This window comes from Gekko japonicus, unplaced genomic scaffold, assembly GCF_001447785.1.
Source record: "Gekko japonicus isolate JY-2015 unplaced genomic scaffold, Gekko_japonicus_V1.1 scaffold1695, whole genome shotgun sequence".
In the NCBI taxonomy this organism is placed as follows: Eukaryota; Metazoa; Chordata; class Lepidosauria; order Squamata; family Gekkonidae; genus Gekko; species Gekko japonicus.
The window spans coordinates 298,475-319,450 of NW_015160263.1; the positions used below are offsets into that span (position 1 = coordinate 298,475).

The 20,976-nt window shown below is 44.5% G+C and overlaps 1 protein-coding gene across 2 annotated transcripts in view; it reads right to left on the reverse strand.

Annotated features, from left to right (window-relative positions):
• The window catches only part of LOC107113578 (C-type lectin domain family 2 member D-like), a 37,624-nt gene that overhangs the window by 11,312 nt on the left and 5,336 nt on the right, over nucleotides 1-20,976 (reverse strand). For both annotated transcript variants that reach the window (XM_015414929.1, XM_015414936.1), the window contains exons 2-5: nucleotides 10,929-10,964; nucleotides 8,130-8,210; nucleotides 5,539-5,631; nucleotides 1,409-1,593 (exon numbers count right to left, since the gene is read on the reverse strand). In XM_015414929.1, the coding sequence (XP_015270415.1) occupies nucleotides 1,409-1,593; nucleotides 5,539-5,631; nucleotides 8,130-8,210; nucleotides 10,929-10,935 (366 nt within the window). In that variant the 5' untranslated portion in view covers nucleotides 10,936-10,964. The remainder of the gene's footprint in view (nucleotides 1-1,408; nucleotides 1,594-5,538; nucleotides 5,632-8,129; nucleotides 8,211-10,928; nucleotides 10,965-20,976) is intronic.

A 20,976-nucleotide genomic window follows, 5' to 3' on the forward strand; every position in this document is an offset into this window, starting at 1 on the left:
CCCCCCCCCGCCGGCATCTCCTCACCACTGTCTGCCCAGCCGACTTGTCTACCAGTCGGGCTGCCTGAAGCTTCTTGAGGGCCTGCTCTGAGAGCATCCATCCCACTCCTGTAACTTTGGTCCAAACGGTATCCTCTCCCTTGTAAAACTGATCAAGTGTCTGGAAAAGTACTGGCTGTTTTGCCACTGTCGAGTACCAATCTGCTCTCCTCTTGCCTGTTTCCTTGGGCAGGAGTTGCAAGTTTGGACTATGCTGCTTGTCAACTTTAGGGCTTTGCCAGTGATTCAGTGAGGGAGAAGGGATCTATTGCAACTGTTTCCACTCTTCACTGCTGTCACTCAGGGGTGGGACAAGTGACTCCTTCTGTGCAAGCAGCCACAATCTGGATTGAGGTGCACAGAGATGGTATTCACATGGCTTGTCCCCGTGCCGCATGCTGCTAAAACCACCCTTCCCTAACCTCCTTTCTGCTCATCATATCAGCACAGAAATGCCGACCCAGCAGCAACCCTGCCAGTCCACCCCTCCCCCCCCGCAGCCCAATAACTCCACTTCAAAACAAAAGCTGAACTGTGGCTCAAAGCTCAACCTCAGGTGAGTCCTTTTTAAAAAGCCTTCTTAAAGGGCTAAAAGAGGGAGATGCCAGCACTGAGCACTGCCATTTTGAAGATGGAACCGCATGGCTTCTTCTCTCCCTAGTCCTCAAGAAATGTCTGATTTCATTAAAAAGTTTTTAGGGAAGCTCCGAGAAAATTCGAAAATCCTTTCTCTAGACTTTATGCCCCGTCCCTTGCTCCCCCCCCCCCACCCACTCTGTTGCAATTTATAAAGTATGTTCCATGAGCAAAGACTTCTGTAAAGCACTCTGGACGCAGATAGTGTTACAATCACTACCAATCTGGGCCCAACTGAAAAGTTTTATGACCCATGAAAAAAATGGACTATTCTGTTTCAGTACCCATTGTGGGGGGCCTGTAAAACAGTGCAGAGTGAGGGCAAGAAGCCTTGCCCTTATTCTGGGTTGGCTTCATGATCTCAGATCTGACTGGCTATGTGGCACCATGATGTCATCATCTTGAGCAAGTGATCCTTGACTGACTTAATAATAGCCAGGGAAAAAAGAACTGTCTGGTTTTTATTTTTATCACTAACCAAAGGTGGGTGTGCTCAGTGCCGTCAAGTCACTTCCGAAGGAGGAGGAGTGAAATGGGGAGAAAAATGGAAGATTTGGGGCAGGCTTTTTGAAAACATTTCCATTCCCCTGGAAACTCCCTTTTTTCTGGACCAAGAATGTTTCCCCATGGCATGTCAGGATGAAGAAAGAACAGCAGCAACACAATGCTGATTGTACACATGCTTTCTTCAGACAATCAACCTGTCAGTCATGGATACATACATATTCCTTACCAGGACCCATGGTGTATCAATCAATGCCAAGGTAGCACCATATGAGGAACATATTGTTTCACTGATGTTCCAATCCCCTTCAGTTTCAGATTTATAGTAGCATTTTCCATGGTACCCAATCCAGCGGTCTGGGCAGGCAGCGTCAGCAAGAGGAGGACATGGTGAACAAGGCTGTGTTTTTCGAGCTGGAAGTGAAACAGAACACTCAGATTTCAGACAGTACACGAAGTCCTTTCTACCATCTGGCCATTGGTCCATCTAGCTCAACAGTTTGATTGGCTGTGGCTGTCCACGGGCTCAGGAACAGATTTTCTCAGCACCTAAAACCTGACGTTAGTTGGAGATGCCAAGGCCGTGACTCAGAGGCAAAGCATCTGCTTGGCATGTAGAAGGTCCCAGGTTCAACAGCATCTCCAGTTAAAAGGATCTGGCATTAGGTGATGGGAAAGACCTCCACCTGAGACCCTAGAGAGCTGCTACCAATCCGAGTAGACAATACAGGCCTTGATGGGCCAAGGGTCGGATTCAGATTAAGGCAGTTTCATGTGTATTCATGCGTGGGATTGAACCCGGGGCCTTAAACTTGCAAAGCCTGTGTTCTGTCACTAATTTCCTGCCCAGGAACAGGAAGTTAGGTTCCTCCTCAGTATTCAGATTCTTAACCAAGGTCTAATCCTGGTTAAGAATTCCCATTACAGAGAAAGAAGCTGACCTGAATTTGTTCAGTTACCTGCATTCAGACATTATACGACACTGAGTGAGCTGATGAGTAACTTCTGTCTTCCAGTAGTATGTCATGACAGACAGTGGGTGCGTTCAGACGGGGCGTTTCAGCCAGCATAAACTGTACCGGTTGGAACTGTTGCAGTTTATGCCGGCTGAAATGCGATCACACTTACCTCCTGTCTGCGGAGCCCATCGCTGTATGCCCATTTACACACAGCGGGTGTCGGTGGTTTGTTGTTGTTTTTTTAACTTAGTTTGTGCATGCGCATAGGCAGCCATCCACAGAATGGTGATCTTCGTGCATGCGCAAAACACCCCGTCCAGAAAAGCATGCCCTGAAGAGAGGACTTACCTTTAAAGTTTAAAGAGCAAACTGGCCTCCCTGAGGTCACGGACTCCTCTAAAACCTTAAACTAAGGACCTTTTCTTTCTTTTTTTTAAACAAACGCCGGGGCAAAGCTTTGCCCAAGCACATATCGCCGACCTAAAAAAAAAAAAGGCGGGTTAAAAATCGGAAGCCTCGGGCTTCTGAACGGAAGTGGCTCTACAACGGTGGAGAGAATCAGACGGGGGGGGGGGGGTAAAGCAATTACAACCATTGCACTCAGGATACCACCACTTGGGGACCTAGTGGCAGAATACCACGGTTTAAAGCTCTTTGCAACGGTTAGGGACGGAAGGCAGATGTTCGCCGTGTGAACGCTGGTAAGTACACCGATTCCAACCGGCACCTATACCGTTGTAAATGCCCCGTCTGAACGCACCCAGTGTGGACCAGGATCTGGAAAACCATGGCTCACATCCCTTCTTAGCCTCACTGGGTGACCTTGCACCAGTCACTCTCCCTCAGCCTAACTAACCTCAACAGCTATTGTGAGGGGGGAAATGAGGAATGGAGAGCCACACAGGCCACCTTGAGCAATTTGAAGGACAGAATAACAATCCAATAGATAGGAGTTTACAAAGAAGAGAAAGTTGCACAAGCTAACATGTTTTGTGCCTTTCTTTCCCCCCCTCCCTTCCGTTTCGTGCTCTGAAGCCCTTATCTCACCAAAGGCGGCTGCTTCCAACTGATAATTTGTGGGTTTCAGCGTAAGAGGAATTTAAACGGAACATGAGAGGAGAAATAACCTATCTGCAGTGAAAACAGTTTCTCTGTTCCTCTTGTTGTTGTTGTTCAGTCGCACAGTCGAGTCCGACTCTTCGCGACCCCATGGACAAGATCATGCCAGGTCTTCCTGTCTTCCGCCGTCCTCTGAAGTTGGCTCAATTTCATGTTCGTTGCATCTATGACACTGTCTAACCATCTCATCCTTTGCCGTCCCCGTCTTCTTTGACCTTCAATCTTTCCCAGCATCAGGGTCTTCTCCAGTGAGTGCTCCCTTCTCATTTGGTGGCCAAAGTATTTGAGCTTCAGTTTCATTATCTGGCCTTCCAGGGAACAGTCGGGGTTGATTTCTTTTAGGATTGACTGATTTGTTCTTCTTGCAGTCCAATGGACTCTCAAGAGTCTTCTCCAGCACCGTAGTTCAAAATAATCTATTCTTCAGCGCTCGGTCTTCCTTACAGTCCAACTCTCGCAGCCATACATGACTACTGGGAATACCATTGCTTTGACCATGCGGACTTGTGTTGGCAGGGTGATGTCTCTACTTTTTATCATGCTGTTTAGGTTTGCCATCGCTTTCCTCCCCCGGAGCAGGCGTCTTTTAATTTCATGGCTGCTGTCACAGTCTGTGGTGATCTGGGATCCCAGGAACGTGAAGTCTGTCACTACTTCCACGACTTCCCCTTCTATTTGCCAAGGAGTGATGGGGCCGGATGCCATGATCTTAGTGTTTTTGATGTTGAGCTTCAAGCCCACTTTTGCGCTCTCCTCTTTTACCCTGAGCAAGAGACTCTTAAGGTCCTCTTCACTTTCTGCCATTTTGCGCTCTCCTCTTTTACCCTGAGCAAGAGGCTCTTTAGGTCCTCTTCACTTTCTGCCATTAGAGTGGTATCGTCTGCATATCTGAGGTTGTTGATCTTTTCCCCAGCAATCTTAATTCCCGCTTGTGATTCATCCAGGCCAGCATTTCGCATGATGTACTCTGCATATATATTAAATAAGCAAGGTGACAGTATACATCCTTGTCGTACTCCTTTTCCTATGCTGAACCAATCAGTTGTTCCGTATCCGGTTCTAACTGTCGCTTCTTGGCCCTTATACAGGTTTCTCAAGAGACATGTGAGGTGGTCTGGTACTCCCATCTCTTTAAGGACCTGCCATAGTTTGTTGTGATCCACACAGTCAAAGGCTTTAGCATAGTCAATGAAGCAGAAGTAGATGTTTTTCTGGTACTCTCTTGCTTTCTCCATAATCCAGCGAATGTTGGCAATTTGATCTCTAGTTCCTCTACCTCTTCGAAACCCAGCTTGTACTTCTGGCAGTTCTCTATCCATGTACTGTTGAAGCCTAGCTTGTAGGATCTTGAGCATGACCTTGCTAGTGTGTGATATGAGTGCAATTGTGCGATAGTTTGAACATTCTTTGGCATTGCCCTTCTTTGGGATTGGAATGTATACTGACCTTTTCCAATCCTGTGGCCACTGTTGCGTTTTCCAAATTTGCTGGCAAATTGAGTGCAGCACTTTAACAGCATCATCTTCTAAGACTTTGAATAGCTCAGCTGGAATACCATCACCTCCACTAGCTTTGATGTTAGTAATGCTTTCTAAGGCCCATTTAACTTCACATTCCAGGATGTCTGGCTCGAGGTCAGTGATTATACCTTTGTGGTTGTCAAGGACATCGAGGTCTTTCTTGTATAGTTCTTCTGTGTATTCTTTCCATCTTCTCCTAATTTCTTCTGCTTCTGTTAGGTCCCTACCGTTTTTGTCCTTTATCACTTTGCATGGAACGCTCCCTTGATTTCTCCAATTTTCTTGAAGAAATCTCTAGTCCTTCCCATTCTATTGTTTTCTTCTATTACTTTGCACTGTTCATTCAGGAAGGCCTCCTTATCTCTCCTTGCTGTTTCTGGAAATCTGCATTCAGTTGGGTAAATCTTTCCTTTTTGCCTTTGCCTTTCGTTTTCCTTCTTTCCTCTGCTATTTGTAAAGCCTCATCAGAAAGCCACCAGCTTTTAAATCTACATATCTTAACTAATATCTTCTTTGACTGGTCACAATCCCTCCAAAAAAGCTGTTTTCTACCGATTTTGATTTCCTTGAGACAGACTTAATCATGCCCTCAAACATCTCAGAATGGCTGGTGTTAAACCCATTAACCTTGGCTGACTCGCTACTTCCTTCAGCATGTTTCTGTGGAATAGATTTTTATCTTTCAAAGTATGCAGCGTATCTTAATTTGATTTAAATTAAATCTCTGAAAAGGTGAACGGATAAGATTCTTCTGTACTCACCAGCCAAAGCAATGATGACAATGAGCAGAATAGTGACCAGGAGGGTGATCACCAGGGGGTATTTTTTATCTGTAATGCACTTCGGGATGAATGCTGAAAAATAAGATGGGTTTGAGAAAATGGTGGTCACAGGAATGAAAAGTACCAGGCCCTCTTTTTAAGAATTCATCAAAGTTTGTTCCTCAAAAGGCAAGATAGGCCTCATTTAGTCCTGCATGAGCTGTTTTTCATGAGAGGCAACCCAAGATATTCCTGAATTCTGTCACAGCTGTTCTCTCAAGGACAGTTCTGGAAACTGTCTCTTTCACCCCACCTCTTTCACCCCACCTACCTCACTGGGTGTCTGTTGTGGGGAGGGGGAGGGGAGGAGTTTGTAAGCTGCTCTGAGACTCTGAGTGGGTGTAAATCCCATTTCTTCTTCTTTTTCTTCTTCATCTCCTCCTCCACAGATTTCACCCAGGAGGGCTGGATTCTCTATTTGTGGATGGCATCTCATGTTCTTTATGTAATGAGTGGTAATGTGGCAAAGGATAAACCACTACAGAGCATTAAGGCATGCACAATGCCATCATACTATGTATCTGGATATAATTTTCTCTCAAAAATTGTCCCTGAGGAAAGAAATTAGGAGCAGGACTGGACACGATGACACAATCTTTTTTCTAGAAGAAGAGGAGGAGGAGGAGGAGGGGGAGATGGGATTTATACCCTGCCCTTCACTCAGAGTCTCAGAGCAGCTTACAAACTCCTTTTCCTTTCCGTTTCCACAACAGACACCCTGTGAGGTAGGTGGGGCTGAGAGAGCTCTTTCGAGAACTGCCCTTAAGAGAACAGCTCCGACAGAACTTTCCCTTAAAAAAAAAATTTCCAGAAAAAGTAAAGAAATAGAGAATAACGTATACAGCGTATACAACAAAGAAAAGTCAACAAACAATAAAACAGAAGTCTGTACTCATTACTTTCGCTTACATTTGTCTAAATAGAATCTATACTGTATACACGTTTCATTTTTTACTTTCCATATTCAGAGCTTTTAGCCTATTTTTAGCATTTCTTAAGATAGTCCTCCAACCATTTATAAATTCTTGACTAGTGCTTTTCGAAGATTTCTTCTTGTTTTTCTTGTAATTGTAAAGTCAGTTTATCCATTTCTGCTGTTTCCAATAATTTATACATTATTTCTCCTTTTGATGGGACTTCTTCCTTTTTCCAATATTTTGCATATAAAATTCTAGACATAGTTATTACATGTATGAGTATCTATGTATCTGGTCTCTTAAATGTCTCTGGTACTATATTTAATAAAAACAGTTCTGGTACAAATGGTACAGTTGAACTAGTATCTTTTGCAATATATTGCAAAAGAACTTTCCCTTGTCCATCTCATTGTGAAGAGAACTGCATGACAGAATGGGACATCCAACAATTGTTTCAATGCAAGATTTCCCCAGAAACTGGGGAGTCCTGAGGCCCTTTCCTAATCTCTCTCTTGAGCAATGGAGGGTGTGTGTGTCTGAACAGGCCCTTCAATCTGCAAAAAAAAAAAATCAAAAAAAAATCTAGCTTCTCTGATTTTGGTTTTCTGATGTTTTATAGTGTGCGTGACATCACCCTGTCTTACCTCAGAACTGATCAGTCTCATAATTCCTGCCCACACAGAGGTCTTTTCTAGACCTGGTGCTGAGATTTTTCTAAACAGAGGTGCCAGGCATTGAATCTGGGACTCTGTACGTGCAAAGCCTCTGCTCTACCGTAAGTCTTTTCTTGAAACAAGTTTAGGAATCCAGGAACAAAATTCAGTTTGACCCAATTAGGGCGAATTCATTTTTTGAAGGCAAAGCTGCAAGCACAGACCTATTGTCTTCATCTACAAACAATAACCAAGAGAAATTTATTTATTTATTTATTTGGATTTATATCCCGCCCTCACCGTAAGCAGGCTCAGGGAGGGTTCCAACAGTATAAAATACAATACAATTAAAACCAGATTAAAAACTACACTAATGTGAACCAGCCTTATACTAAGTCAGACAATTGGTCCATTCAACTGCACAGTATTCTAGCATCTGACTTGAGGTGTACCTCCAGGGTATCAGACAAAAGGTCTTTTCCACTAATTGAGAACCCTGAAGTAGAACTGGCCAGGTCATTTTCCCTGCAAGGCTCTTTAATTAATTAATTTATTTATTTATTACATTTCTATCTCACCCTCCCCACGAACGGGCTCAGGGAGGCTCACAATTAAGGCCATGTTTACTCCTGTTTCTATACAATAAAATCCAGGATTGCCAAACTAGTTTCTAGCAGGTACAGCCCTTTGTGGCATGGCGAAATAGTGGTGGGAAATGTGTTGTTTTGTGAATTTCTGGGTGCAACACAGCTGCCCAAAGCAAAAAAAAACCCTTCCCAGAAAGGAAAAAAAGCCGGCGTCCCATCTAGAATCTATAAAATCTTATAAACAGACACCTCAAATGGTCATAAACAAGGCTCTGATAGCACACAGTGTAGTTCTACTCCTTAAGATAAGCGGGTCTGGCACTTTTGGAGGAAGATTTCAGTATAAACACAACAAAATAAATTATTAGTTTTACCAGCATGTCCTGATTGCTCGGCCCCAGATGTCTTTGGATGCTGAACCATCACTTGGGAGTCTAGGATTTCTCTTTCTGCCCCTATCCGGAAGCAAAAATGGCCAAGAATTATTATGACTAGCCCAGATCCTAAAGGATACAGAGTAGTCATACCCAATATTCCCTCTAAGCTCCACAGCTTATTCCCACAAGCTCACAGCTTGTGAGCAGAAGTTCTACCTCGTGAGCAAAAAAAGCTAGTAGCATTAAAGAGTGAGTCTACATTTGACTATCGCATGAATTAGTGTTTTAGATTACTTTCATAACCTTGTAAGAATCTTAGGATAAATTCTTTTAAATTACATTTAAACTATATTTTAAGAATAATCTAAACATTTATAAGAGAAAACAGAATCAAGTCAAATTTCACCCACCCCTTTACTGGTAGACCATGGCTAGTAGCCATTGATAGACTTATCCTCCATGAATCTATCTCTTTTTTTTAACTTAAATTTTTTATTAAGTTTTTTAAATTTTACAACTTTACTACAAAACTAAAAAAAATATAACTATATAAAAATTTGACAATACAAACATTTTGTTATAACATGAACTTACTCTTTTACATCTTTACAGACTTACTAATAATAATTACCTATTTAAGTTTAATAATACATGACATCAACGTGGTTTTTTTTTTGGTAAAGTATAATTATTATTCCCTGAGGTTGAGATGTAATCAAAAAAGGGAAACCACTTTTCCAAAAAATTATCTTTCAAATAGGGTAGTTCAGATTTTCGGATTTGAATAGCTAGTTTGTCCATTGTGGTTATGTCCCAAAGTTTTATGAACCATTGCTTCATAGAAGGGGTGTTTTTCGATTTCCATGTTTGGGCGATCAAAGTTTTAGCCACTAACAGAAATAGTGCTGCTAATTCAGCCTTCTGTTTGGAATGTAAGAGGTCTGGCCAAAAGTTCAACAAGATTGCTTCAGGTGAGCATCGGATCTTTCAACCAAGAATTTTGTCATTTCAAGGATTTTCGACCAAAAAGACGCTACAAAGGGACAATTCCACCAACAGTGTTTAAACGTTCCCACTGAACCACAACCCTTCCAACATCATGGGTCCATAGCTGAATTTATATGAGACAACCTTAAAGGTAGGGTTGCCAAGTGTACTTACCCTTGGCAGCGGGGGAGCCTTGCTGGGCTCTGGGAGCTCCTCCAGGAAGCGCGCACATGCCACCAGCACGTCACAGGAAGTGACATGCTACGTTGCTCACGTTGGCGGCGTGGCCCAGATTGTCAGGGCCACGCAACGATCTGGGCCACGCCCCCAACGTGAGCAATGTGGCTGCGTCACCTCTGGTGACGCAGCTTCGAGGGGCGGAGTTCCCCCCGGGGCCCGATTCCGCCGCGGCGGAAATCGGGCCTCCAAAGCGGGGGTTTCCCCGCCCCCACTTGGCAGCCCTACTTAAAGGTGTCATGTACCATCGAGCGTATAGTTTGTAGTTTTGCAGTTTTACATTAAGCAAGTTTGTTGAAAAAACTTTTGAGGACCAGATTTGTTGCCATTGGTCTTGGTTCCATATTACACTACAGTCTTTTTGCCATAGGTGGTGTCAGGGTTTTTTTTGTAGAAAAAGCCCAGCAGGAACTCATTAGCATAATAGACCATACCCAGACAGCGCAGCTCATTAGCATATTAGGCCACACACCCATGCCTTTCCTTGGCTTGCTCGGGCGCCCCGCAGCTGTGGGGAGCCCAGACAAGCTGGCCCTTGGACAGACCAGGGAAGGCACGGGGAGGCATTTAAATGCCTCCCCGATCCTTCCAAGGCCCCCCCCGGCCCACCTGCCTCGGAGTCGCTGGGGGTGTGTGTCGCTCTCCAGGCCTTCCCTCTGTAGCCACGCACGCAGAGGTTTTGACTGTAGTGGGCGTGGCAAACTCTGAAGCCAGCCGGAACTCCGTTCCTGTGCGTTCCTGCCCAAAAATAGCCCTGGGTGGTGTATTGATGATGTATGTTCCCAAGATTTTCTACATAATAGTTGATACATCAGTGAAATTATTCCCCTTGAGACTAGAGTTTTATTTTGTATAAGTTTTTCAAATGGAGTAAGAGGTCTATCTAATTGGGAAATGATATTAGGATTGAGCATTAAGTGCTTAATTTGGGAGTATTGGAAGCATGAAATGTTGAAATTACCTTTATTTTCTAGTTGTTGTTTAGTAAGTAGTTTTTGATGTAAACATAAGTCACCAAGTCTAATAATATCTTTTCTCTCAATTTTTCAAAATTAAAAGTTTTAAACCCTGGTATAAACCAAGGTTGCCCCAAAAAAACTGTCAAGGGAGATAGTGCTGGTGCTAATAATGATCTAAACCTATCCCAGAGTTCTAAGGTAAGTTTTAAACAGGAATTAGGTGAAGTTCTAAAAGTTCTTTCTGTGGGTTTGTTCCACATAGATTCATAGAGCATGCCTTGACCCAGGTGATCTTGTTCCATAATAATCCAAGACTTCTCGGATGAAGTTTGAGTGTAATATATTATATTTTTGAGGTGCGCTGCATAATAGTTTTCCAAAATTGGAAGACCAAGAAACCCTTCCCCCTTTTTGTTAGTTTGGTTAGAGTTTCAAAATTAATTCTAGAGCTGTTTATTCCTGTGGCCATCATGACATCCTCTGGCACTGAATTCCACATTTTAATCACTCACTGTGTAAAGTAGTGTTTCCTTTGTAATTCCAGATCTCCAGCCACAACTTGGAGACTGACAACCCTAGCATTAGCAGAAACAATTAAGCTTCTTCCACTCACCTGCCATCCTCTGAGCAGAAAGCAACAGGCCACAACCTGTACAGAAACAAAAAGAAGTTCCATATTACTTATTGCTACATGTAAAAATCCTAGTGATTTCTTATTGTAGAGAAAACTCCGCTTGATTGGCTGAGGGCTCCTTCCCCCCTCCTCGTCTGGGGAGGGAGGGGAAGAAAAAGAGCCAGAGATGGGGGAAATGGCATCTTGCGGGAATTTTAAGAAGTCCTGCAACATTTTATTCCTAGCCAGGTATAAGCTTTTGTGTGCAAGCAAACTTCTTCTTCAGAGAGAGAGAGGGAGAGAGCAAAAGAGATCACACCAGAAAAAGAGAGAGTCCTGTGTTTAAGACAAAAAATGTTTTACTCCAGGTATAACCTTTATGAGCAAGCACACTTCTTCAGAGAGAGAGGGAGGGAGGGGGAGGGCAAGAGCCAGAGAGAACACACCAGAGAGTCCTGTGTTTAAGACCAACAACATTTTATTCCAGATTTTGTGTGCCTGCACACTTCAGAGAGAGAGGGAGGGAGGGAAGGAAAAAGCCAGAAAGAGCATGCCAGAAACAGAGAGAGAGCATCCCATGGCACTTGGAGCAATCCCATTTTCCATTTCTAACAGATGGGGGGGGGCTAACAGCACAGCTTACATTCTTTATTAGTGAAAGGGAGCAAGGGTCTAGCAGCACCTTAATGACTAACAAAATTTGTCGCAGGGCGTGAGCTTTCATGAGTCACTGCTCACTTCTTCAGATACAGCTGGAATGTGAGTTCCTCTGTCCTTATATCTTGGAGAGTGAAGTGATTTCAGATGCCAAATGAAAATAGCAGGCATTGGTAATGAGAGAAGAAAGCTAGGTCTGAATTCAGTCCAGGAGTCTGCATTGTCTTGAGCTTTGTGATCAGTTGCAATTCAGCAGGCTCTCTTTCTAAATCTCCCTTTGAAATTCCTTTGTATAAGAACTGCTACTCTTAGGTCAGCAAGTGAATACCCTGGAAGGTTAAAATGTCACTGGTTTTTGAATGCTGTAGCTTCTAATAGCAGTAGAAAGAGCCCAGTAGTTCCTTTCAAGATTAACAAAATTGTGGTAGGGTATGTGCTTCTGAGAATCACTGCTCACTCCTTCAGACTGATTTCCATTTATTCTTTGCATCCTTCTGGACTGTATCCTCCTGGACCAAATTGAGACCTAGGTTTCCTCTCTCGTTACCGGTGCTGATATCTCCATGCCTTTGTATATCACACCAAATCCAATCACGCCAGCAATTGCCATTCGGCATCTGAAATCATCTTTACAAAGTTTATATCTCTGGTACCTCATGTTACATTTTATGGCACACATGGCCCAGCCCAAAAAAGTGACATTTATGTCAGATCCAGCCTTCATAACAAATGAGTTTGACACCTCTGCTGTAAAGTCTCAAGCCAAGGGCTGCATCCCTGAAGTGACACCTCTGCTTTTTGAATAGAGAGACATCTGCAGCAGCAATGGAGACTGCTAGCAGCCTATGAGCAGCCATGATACTGTTTTGTTTGTGTTTTAAATGAAAGCTTGGAGCTCAGAGGAACTAGGAGACTGTGGCATTAAATCATTTCATTGTCGTAATACCACAGCAAACCTAGCAATTACCCCTTTTAAAAAGACTGAAAACAGATGCCAGGAGGGATTAAGGGAAGGAAAATGGAGCCAGTTTGGATTAGTGCAACATCCAGTCTAGAACACCGGATAACATACTTTGAGGATGCTTTTTCAAAAAAAAGGTTGGACCAAAGCAGGTTTGGGAAAGCGTGTACCAAGGATGGAGAAAGATCAACGGGAGTACAATCAGACCATGATGTCATGTGGATGCTCAAAAGGAAGTGTTGCAGTTTGCTGGCCAAAGTGGAGATAAGCCCCCATGCAGAAACGGCTAAGTCGATCAGGGGGCCTGGAGGGAAAGGCTGAGGGACTTGCGAATGTTCAGTCTGGAGAAGAGGAGGTTGAGGGGGGACATGATGGCTCTCTTGAAATATTTGAAGGGCTGTCAGTTAGAGGAGGGCAGGAAGCTGTTCCTGTTGGCAGCAGAGGACAGGACTCTCAAGAATGGGTTTAAGTTAAGGGCTGGAAGGTACTGGCTGGATATTAGGAAAAACGTTTTTACAGTAAGAGTTGTGCAGTCATGGAATCAGCTGCCTAGGGAGGTGGTGAGTGTTGTGAGAAAAATAAAATAGTTGGTTCAGAAAATTTAAAACCCATTTTATACAGTTAATTTTATAAAGAAATCATAGTGTTTTTCTCTCCTCTATTGCTGTAACTTTCCAAACAGCTAGCAGCACAGTGAACATGATTTCGCAAGGCCTTTGTCTCAAGAGATGTCTTTCCTCCATCGTACACAGGAACCAACATTTGCATTACATTGTTCATGAACCTAAAGAATTTGGAAACATTTAGAAATAAAAGATTGGTATGCACCTGCCATTAAGTCAAGGAAACCAGAATATTTGCAATACTAAAGGCTTGCCTACATGCAGAAACCCACATCACACCTCCAGCCAGCAAACAGTGCCTGACTGTCTGCTCTGAGTCACGGAAACAAAGAACATCCTGAAATTGTAACATTTGTGTTCATTGACATTTAGAGATTTAAATGCTATCTTGCATTGTTTTGCAAAGGAGCATCAGGGTTCCCCATTGCCTCTGGAATGTGGGAACATTTCCTAGGCCATGATGGCCCACATTAACAGAGCAGTTATATTAATTGATGCAGTTTATAATTTCTAAAGCTCTATCGAAATGTATGGGACCAATATGGTATTAAAAAAGGCCAGAAGCTTCATTTCAGGACTGACCCTTGGAGATCCAGAGAAGGCTTTGTCTTTCGTGATCTCTCTGGGCCAGTCCAGAGGCTTCTGTGCATGGGGAAAAATTTTGTTCTGTATATTTGACCACTGACTGTTTACTTTTCTTTTTTGTATTCCTTGCTTGTCTTTAGCTAATAAACAGTTTGATTGTTTAAATAACCTTGTATTGCATTCCAGCTAACTTTCTTTTAACATTCTACCTGCCTTGGTAAGGGGCACTCACCAGACCATTACGAACCTAGAGGTGCAGGTAACACTTTATACAGGGTTAGTTTAGACTGACAAGTACTACAGGTGCATTCTTATGACAGTGAGCTCCCCCTCACTGGCAGTCTTTAAGCAGCAGCTGGACAAACACTTGTCAGGGATGCTCTAGGCTGATCCTGCATTGAGCAGGGGGTCGGACTAGATGGCCTGTATCGCCCCTTCCAACTCTGTGATTCTAAGTTACAGCAAGTATAACAAAATCCTCATAACTTACAAAACTCTCCTATCTTCACAAAATTTCTGTTAAAAAAATACAAGTGATTCCTAGGGCAAAAATATGGGCAAACCGTATGAAGGGATTTTCTAGGTACAGTCTATCACACTGCTGATAGACTGCCTAGAGGGAGTCTCTGGCTGCTCTTGCTCTGGACTTTGCTCTCCCCAGCTCTCCAGCACCACACCTATGCTTGGAGGAAGTAGACCCACGTAGGCATCATCCCCGTGACTGGAAATTCTGCTTTCTGAACATCCCCAATCCCTGGGTGGGAGCTTACATGTGTAGACGTCCTCCGGATGGCCATGCTTACAAGCTGGCAACCATGTGGAGGCAGGGGGAGATCCAGTGAGCTTGTTTCCACTCCCTCTCTACATATGCAAAGGGGTCCATGCATACAGGACTTCTGGCTCAGCATAAAAGAGATTTCTATGTGACCGGCACTTGACCTTGTGCTGGTCGCTGGTGAGAAGAGTACTGTGGTGCTTTTGTACCTTCAAGGTAGTGCTTTGTCTGTGTGGAGGGGAGGCTGAAATCACTGGGGCAAGTTTTGGCTATTTCCATGGGGATATCATATGGGTACATCAACAGCGTCCCGTCCCATGATTGGTTGTTGCTGGTGTTGAGGGGTTTTAATATGTTTAATCTTTAAAGCTGGATTTTACCTTCTATTGTGCTTCTGGGAGCACGTAGAATACATTACACTGAAATGATACTAGGGTCGTTTGCTATCATTATTGGCAGGATGACATGGTTGCTCTACCCATATATCAATATTTAATATTTTAGCTCTTTTGGCAGCTAAAAGGTGTTAAATCATATTGGGCAGGACACGGAATGGTTTAACCTTGGTGGTAGAAAGTGCTGTCAATTCAGCTGGTTTATGGCAACCCAGGGGTCATTTCGTTGAAAAAGAGGTGCAGCTCATTAGCATAACTTATTGGCATAACTTGTTTGCATATGCCACACCCCGACATCACTGGAAGTGTTTCAGAAGGCGACACCCACCACTCAGGCTCCACTGGACTGTTTTGGATTGCTAGCTATGGGGGGGACGGGACGTGCAGATCTGCCCTCACAGAGGAGGGAGAGCTTGTACCTGAAGGCTGGGAGGGGGGCTCTGCTACTTACCTGGCTGCTTCTTGCTCATCGTGGCCCGACTGAGGGCTGCTGGGAGCAGGGGGCGGGGCTTGTTGCATGTGCCCGCCCCCTGGGCTCCTTACTGCCGGAGCTCCGCTCCTGTGCGCTCCCGCAGGATATGACCCCTGTGGCCACCCCTTGGGGTTTTCAAGGCAAGAGACGTTCAGCGGTAGTTTGCCATTGCCTGCCTTTGCGTAGCAACCCTGGACTTCCTTGGTGGCCTCCCATCCAAGTCCTAACCAGGGCCAGCCCTGCTTAGCTTCTGAGATCTAACAACATCAGGCTAGCCTGGGCCACTCAGATCAGAGGCTGCCTTACGGCAAAGCTGACCATTGGGCTATCAAGGTCAGTATTGTCTTCTCTGGTTAGCAGTGGCTTGCCAGAGTCTCAGGCGGAGCACTTTCACTACACCCGGTGTCTGAGTCCTTTAACTGGAGAGGCCAGGGATTGGACCTGGAACCATCTGCACACAAAGTGGATGTTCTCCTACTCAACACCAGCCCCTTCCCTCTTTGCACACATTTCAAAAGCAGGGCCCCCCCATGACAGAAGAGGGGGAGAAGGGAAAGCATTGTTATGTATGCCAAAGTGTTTGCACGCCTAACGGGATCTTTAAATCATAGCCTTTGTGCATTAATGCCACACAAGTGAATATTTCTCATGTGTCTTTGCAAGCACACATTTTCGCCCTGCCTCCCCAACCGAAGGCATGATGGCAGAGGAGTCATCGTCTTTCCAACAATGCTCTCTCCTGTTTGTCAAACAGTCTCCTTTTGTGTAGCTGCAGAAAATCTAGGCTTGTCCACATAATCTGAAGAGTTTTCCAAGCAGCTTTTGTGGCGGAAGCAGCCGTTGAACTGAAGTTAAGGGACAACTTCACTTCCAAATGAGTAGGTGGGAAATGCAAAACCTTAAAAAGAAGAATGTTTCTTTCCTTTCGTTTTGTCCAATAAAATCTCTATGATACATTGGTCTTGAGCAGTGGACTGTTGTTAATCACTTATCACTCAATAGACAAAAGGAGTAAAAGAACGTTTGCAACTGCTAGAGTTCTTTTCGGATCCCTGTCAGAAAGTAAAAAGGTAACTAAGCCATAGGAACAGGGGTCATTTCGTAGAAAAAGAGCTAGGGGAACTCATTAGCATAACTCATTAGCATATCCCACACCCCCTGACATCAGGGGCCCGGCGGTGGACCTGCAAGGCCAGCGAGAGTGCGAGGAAGCCCCGCCAAGGCCCTCCCTGGCCCCAGGCAGGCAGGGTTGGGGAGAGGCGGGGAGGAAGCAACTTACCCTCCCTCTTCTCCTGCCTCCTCCTGGCTGAATGAGGGCTGTAAGCGGGGCGGCCGGAAGCAGGGGGCGGGGCTTCGTCATGTGCCCCGCCCCCCTGCACCTCACCCAGGGGAACTGCGTTCCCCCGCGTTCCCCCCCGAAATGACCTCTGCATAGGAATATATGTCTGAATGAACTTGCACACACGGTAAAATATGATGCCCCCTGAGATTAGCGTACAAAGGACACTCCAGAAGGATATGTGCTATTATGCCGGTCTTACCTAAGGGACAGAGGCAGATTTGTTCTGAATAAGGTGAATGCATGAACTGTTAGTACCCAGACCACGGAAGGGATAGTTTGGCTTCTGAAAGGACTAAGTCCAAGCACCCTTCATTTTAACAGCACCCCAAAATCACACATTCTGTGTACTACCTGGTCTGAAAATGAAACCAAAGTGGTTCTGGTGTCACACAAAATGGATGCCAGCAAGCTCAGGCCAGAGACATGTCTGGGCAGTGAACCTGGAAGGTGTAAAGTCATGGGTTGTCTGCTAACGACCCCATTCCAACCTTGAAACCATGCACAATGGCAATAATGGGTCTCCAGGAAAATACACTGTTTCACCTTAGACTAAGGATTTCCCCACCTGGCCTGGCCTTCCCTGACCTGTTTACCATAATTATGAAACCACCTTTCAGCCATCCCCAGTATTTGACAAAGTGTGCGTGCACACGAAAGCTCATACCTTGAATAAACCTTTGTTGGTCTTAAAGGTGCCAGTGGACTACTGCTTCAGACCAACACAGCTGACCACTTGGACCTGTCTTCATCAAGCAACCATTAGCTACATGCATGCACAATATCACGAGTTTCCCCAGGTCTTTGTTCATCCCTGGGAATACTATTCAGTCTTTCCCCAACACATTGTTTTACCTCTAGCTAATCACATCAGGTATTGTTTTACAAGGGCAGTCACATCAGCATGCCCTCAGGTAGCATTTTGGCCTATAACTGGAACTGGTGTGTGTTCAGCACCATACCTCACACCTGGAGTGCTAGCCGTTTCATCACCTTCTCCCTGGACCTTGCCTCTTCTGAACTGGTAGCTATAATTCCCCCAAACCCTCCTTTTATTCCCGCTCCTTCCTGCATTTCTAGTGGCTTGCATGTTCTGTTGTGTGCATTTATTTCTGTATGTGTGTGTTATCTTATTGTTTCCTCTTTCAATAAAAAGAACTTTTCTTGGTTAAGCTACAGCCTGGTTTATTTCTGAATTTCTCTAAGGAAAAAATCCCCCGTAAACTTTGGTGGAATATCTCGTTACCCTCCTCTTGCAAGCCAAAGGTCTCCTTCAGAGCTAAATCCCCCCCCAAATAATTGGGAGACCTCCCTTTGGGTAACAGAACCTACCCCTCATAACTGCTGAGGAGTGAGCATTTAGTCTGGCGGCTCTGGCCAGAATGAATGCCCTTAACAGGCTTTGGAAAGACAACAGACAGGTATAGAAAGAAAGAGATTTTGGAGGTGGGATACCAAAAAATTGGGATGAACAGGTGCAATGTGCTCTAAAGGCAGAGCTCTGGTGAACGATTATTTTACACAATTTCTCACCAAAGCAAATGCTGCATGAAAACCCAGGGACTGGATAGTGTCCAGGTTAACATCAAGAGCCAGCAGTTTCTCAAAGAGTCTTAAACCACATTGAGCTATAAGAGACTTCTTTCAGGAGTGCCAGGTACCCCTTGCTGCTTGATGAACAGACTCTAAACGCTTGTAACCAAGCCCTTGCCTCAAGGGAAGGTCGGCCGAGTTCTGGTGAGCCACACCAGCCCCCCAGCGAGGGATGTTTAATAATTTTCTTAGAAAATATAAAAGACGATGGTCAGTGTATTCATTTACTGAGACAATCTTTATGGCTACTCTGTAAAGGACAATAGGAATGACTTTTAGATTAAAGTCTCAAACACCACCTGGAACACAACTCCCACTGTCATTTAAAAAAAAAAGTTTAGTACCCAAAAATGAAAATGCCTTCACTTGCTGAATTTCTTCCCCAGAGTCCATCTGAATACTGAAGAATTATCTTTCCCTTCCTTCCTTCCTTCCTTCCTTCCTTCCTTCCTTCCTTCCTTCCTTCCTTCCTTCCTTCCTTCCTTCCTTCCTTGAAAAACAGCTACTTTAGTTTTCTGGTAGTTTATTTTCAGGCCTTCCTTAATACAATATTCCAAGAAAATTTTTAATGATCTCTGCATTCCAAACAACAGTGCTATGGGACTATTGCTCTTAAAGGCCAGTTCTGCAGGCTTTAAAGGTCTTCAGGCTTCAAAGCTGTATTGCAGATCTTTTATTTCCCACATGGGGCTTTAGTGAGGGGAAAGGATCTACATACAATGTAGGACTTACACAGAGTTGCTATCTGGCAGTCTCTTCTTCCCTTTATTGGGCCCCCTGGCTTCTTTATTAGGCTTGCCAAGTCCCCCGGGGGGCGGGGAAACCCCCACCCCAGAGGCCCATTCCCCGCCAGCGGCGGATTGGGCCCCGGGGGGGGACTCCACCCCCACGTGCACGTCACCTGGAAGTGACGCGGGTACGCCAGGCACGCTGGGAGCGGGGCCACGGTCATCCGAGGGAAAACTCTATGGTTTTCCCTCGGATGGTCCTGGCCCCACCCCCAGTGTGCCCGGTGTACCCGCGTCACTTCTGGGTGACGTGGATGCGGTGCGCGTGCTCTCCAGAAAACGGCCGGGAGTCCCCCACTCCGGTAACTTTCTGACTTGGCAACCCTATTCTTTATCCATGAGGGAATTTGGGTAAACCCCTAGCACGTTGGTGGCAAAAGACTCTGGATGACTCTAACTGATCATACCATAAAGCTCATTTCCAGACCTATGAGGTGGAAGCAATGGCAGAAAATATTTTTCTTCTTTTTGACCGCTGCACCAGCAAAATAATATCACCCAGCTCAAGTGCTCACAGTGATTTTGTCACCAAATAACACTTAGGTCTGACTGGGCGAATGGTGGCCATTTGGCTCCTAGCTGTGATGTTTTTGTAAGATTCTTTGTGGATAAACAGCAAGATTGGAGTCCAGTAGCACAACACAACACAACAAACCTTTATTGGCATAACAACAGCAGCAGCCTTAGGTAGGCACCGAGGCGGTAGGCACGCAAAACAGTTAATTCACTACCCCTTCTGCTGAAAAAGAACTTCTCCTCCTATACAATCTGTAAAGGAAGTTTGCCACCTCTTCGATGGTATCAGCCCTGTTTGAGGCTAGAAGGTTCATTATCTTACTTTCCTCAGATTTGCCGTCCAGGTTTTGCAGTATAGGGCTGAGGTGATAAGTGCGCAAATACTGGTAAAATCTACAAGTCAGAAGTACATGGTCCGTTCCTTCAATCTCCTTTAGCCCACAGGGACATAACCTATCCGGGCATGGTATTTTTTAAAATCTCCCATATAACACAGCTGAGGGGAGCACACTAAAACGGGCCAGTGTGAATACCCTTCTAATATAGGGATCAATCAGAGAGAAAAAATACTCTGGCAGCAGCCCATTAAGAGAAATCCCCCAATGAATGGAAGAGCAATGCCCAGTAGCAAGGCTTCTAAGTTCTTGCATTTCTATATCGATCAATCTCTAATCATGCCAAAAGCGTACTTCTCCGAAAGAAGGGTCAAATCATCCACGCTGAGCCCCATCAGTGTAATTTTCCATTCAACGCATGTCAACCAATCTGATAGGTGAGATTCGCATAGCATATAAGCGATGAGATTATTAGGCTCACTTCTATAGAGGAGGCGCAGCCAGAATTTAAGAGTTGAGAGCTATGTTTTAGTGACTAAGCATCTCTGGTTTGTCTCAAGGCATATTGCCGCATAAGGTATGCAAGTTGGGAGCCCTAGAATTTTTCTAAGAAATTTAGATCGAACACTTTCAACCGTTTTATTAAAAGCAGATATCCAAATTGGGGCACCGTAGAGTAACTTAGCACATATTTTGTGATTAAACACCTTCCCAGTTTCATGTCATCTGCAAACTCTGCTAAGGATTCCATCCACTCAAGTCGCTGGAAAAAATGACGAATATTGTACCTTGAACAGAGCCCTGTGGCACCCATTTAGCTCGTTGTATATTTTACAAAAAACTTCATTAAATGTGGGAAAAGGTTATTCCAATGAAAGCATGGTACATATTTGTATCAGTTTTAGTATAACAGGATAAACAAAATGTTAACAGTTTGGACTGGGAGTACATGCCATATTCAAATTTATTGCGATTGCTGTATAATGTCTTTAATGTTGTTTTTTGCATC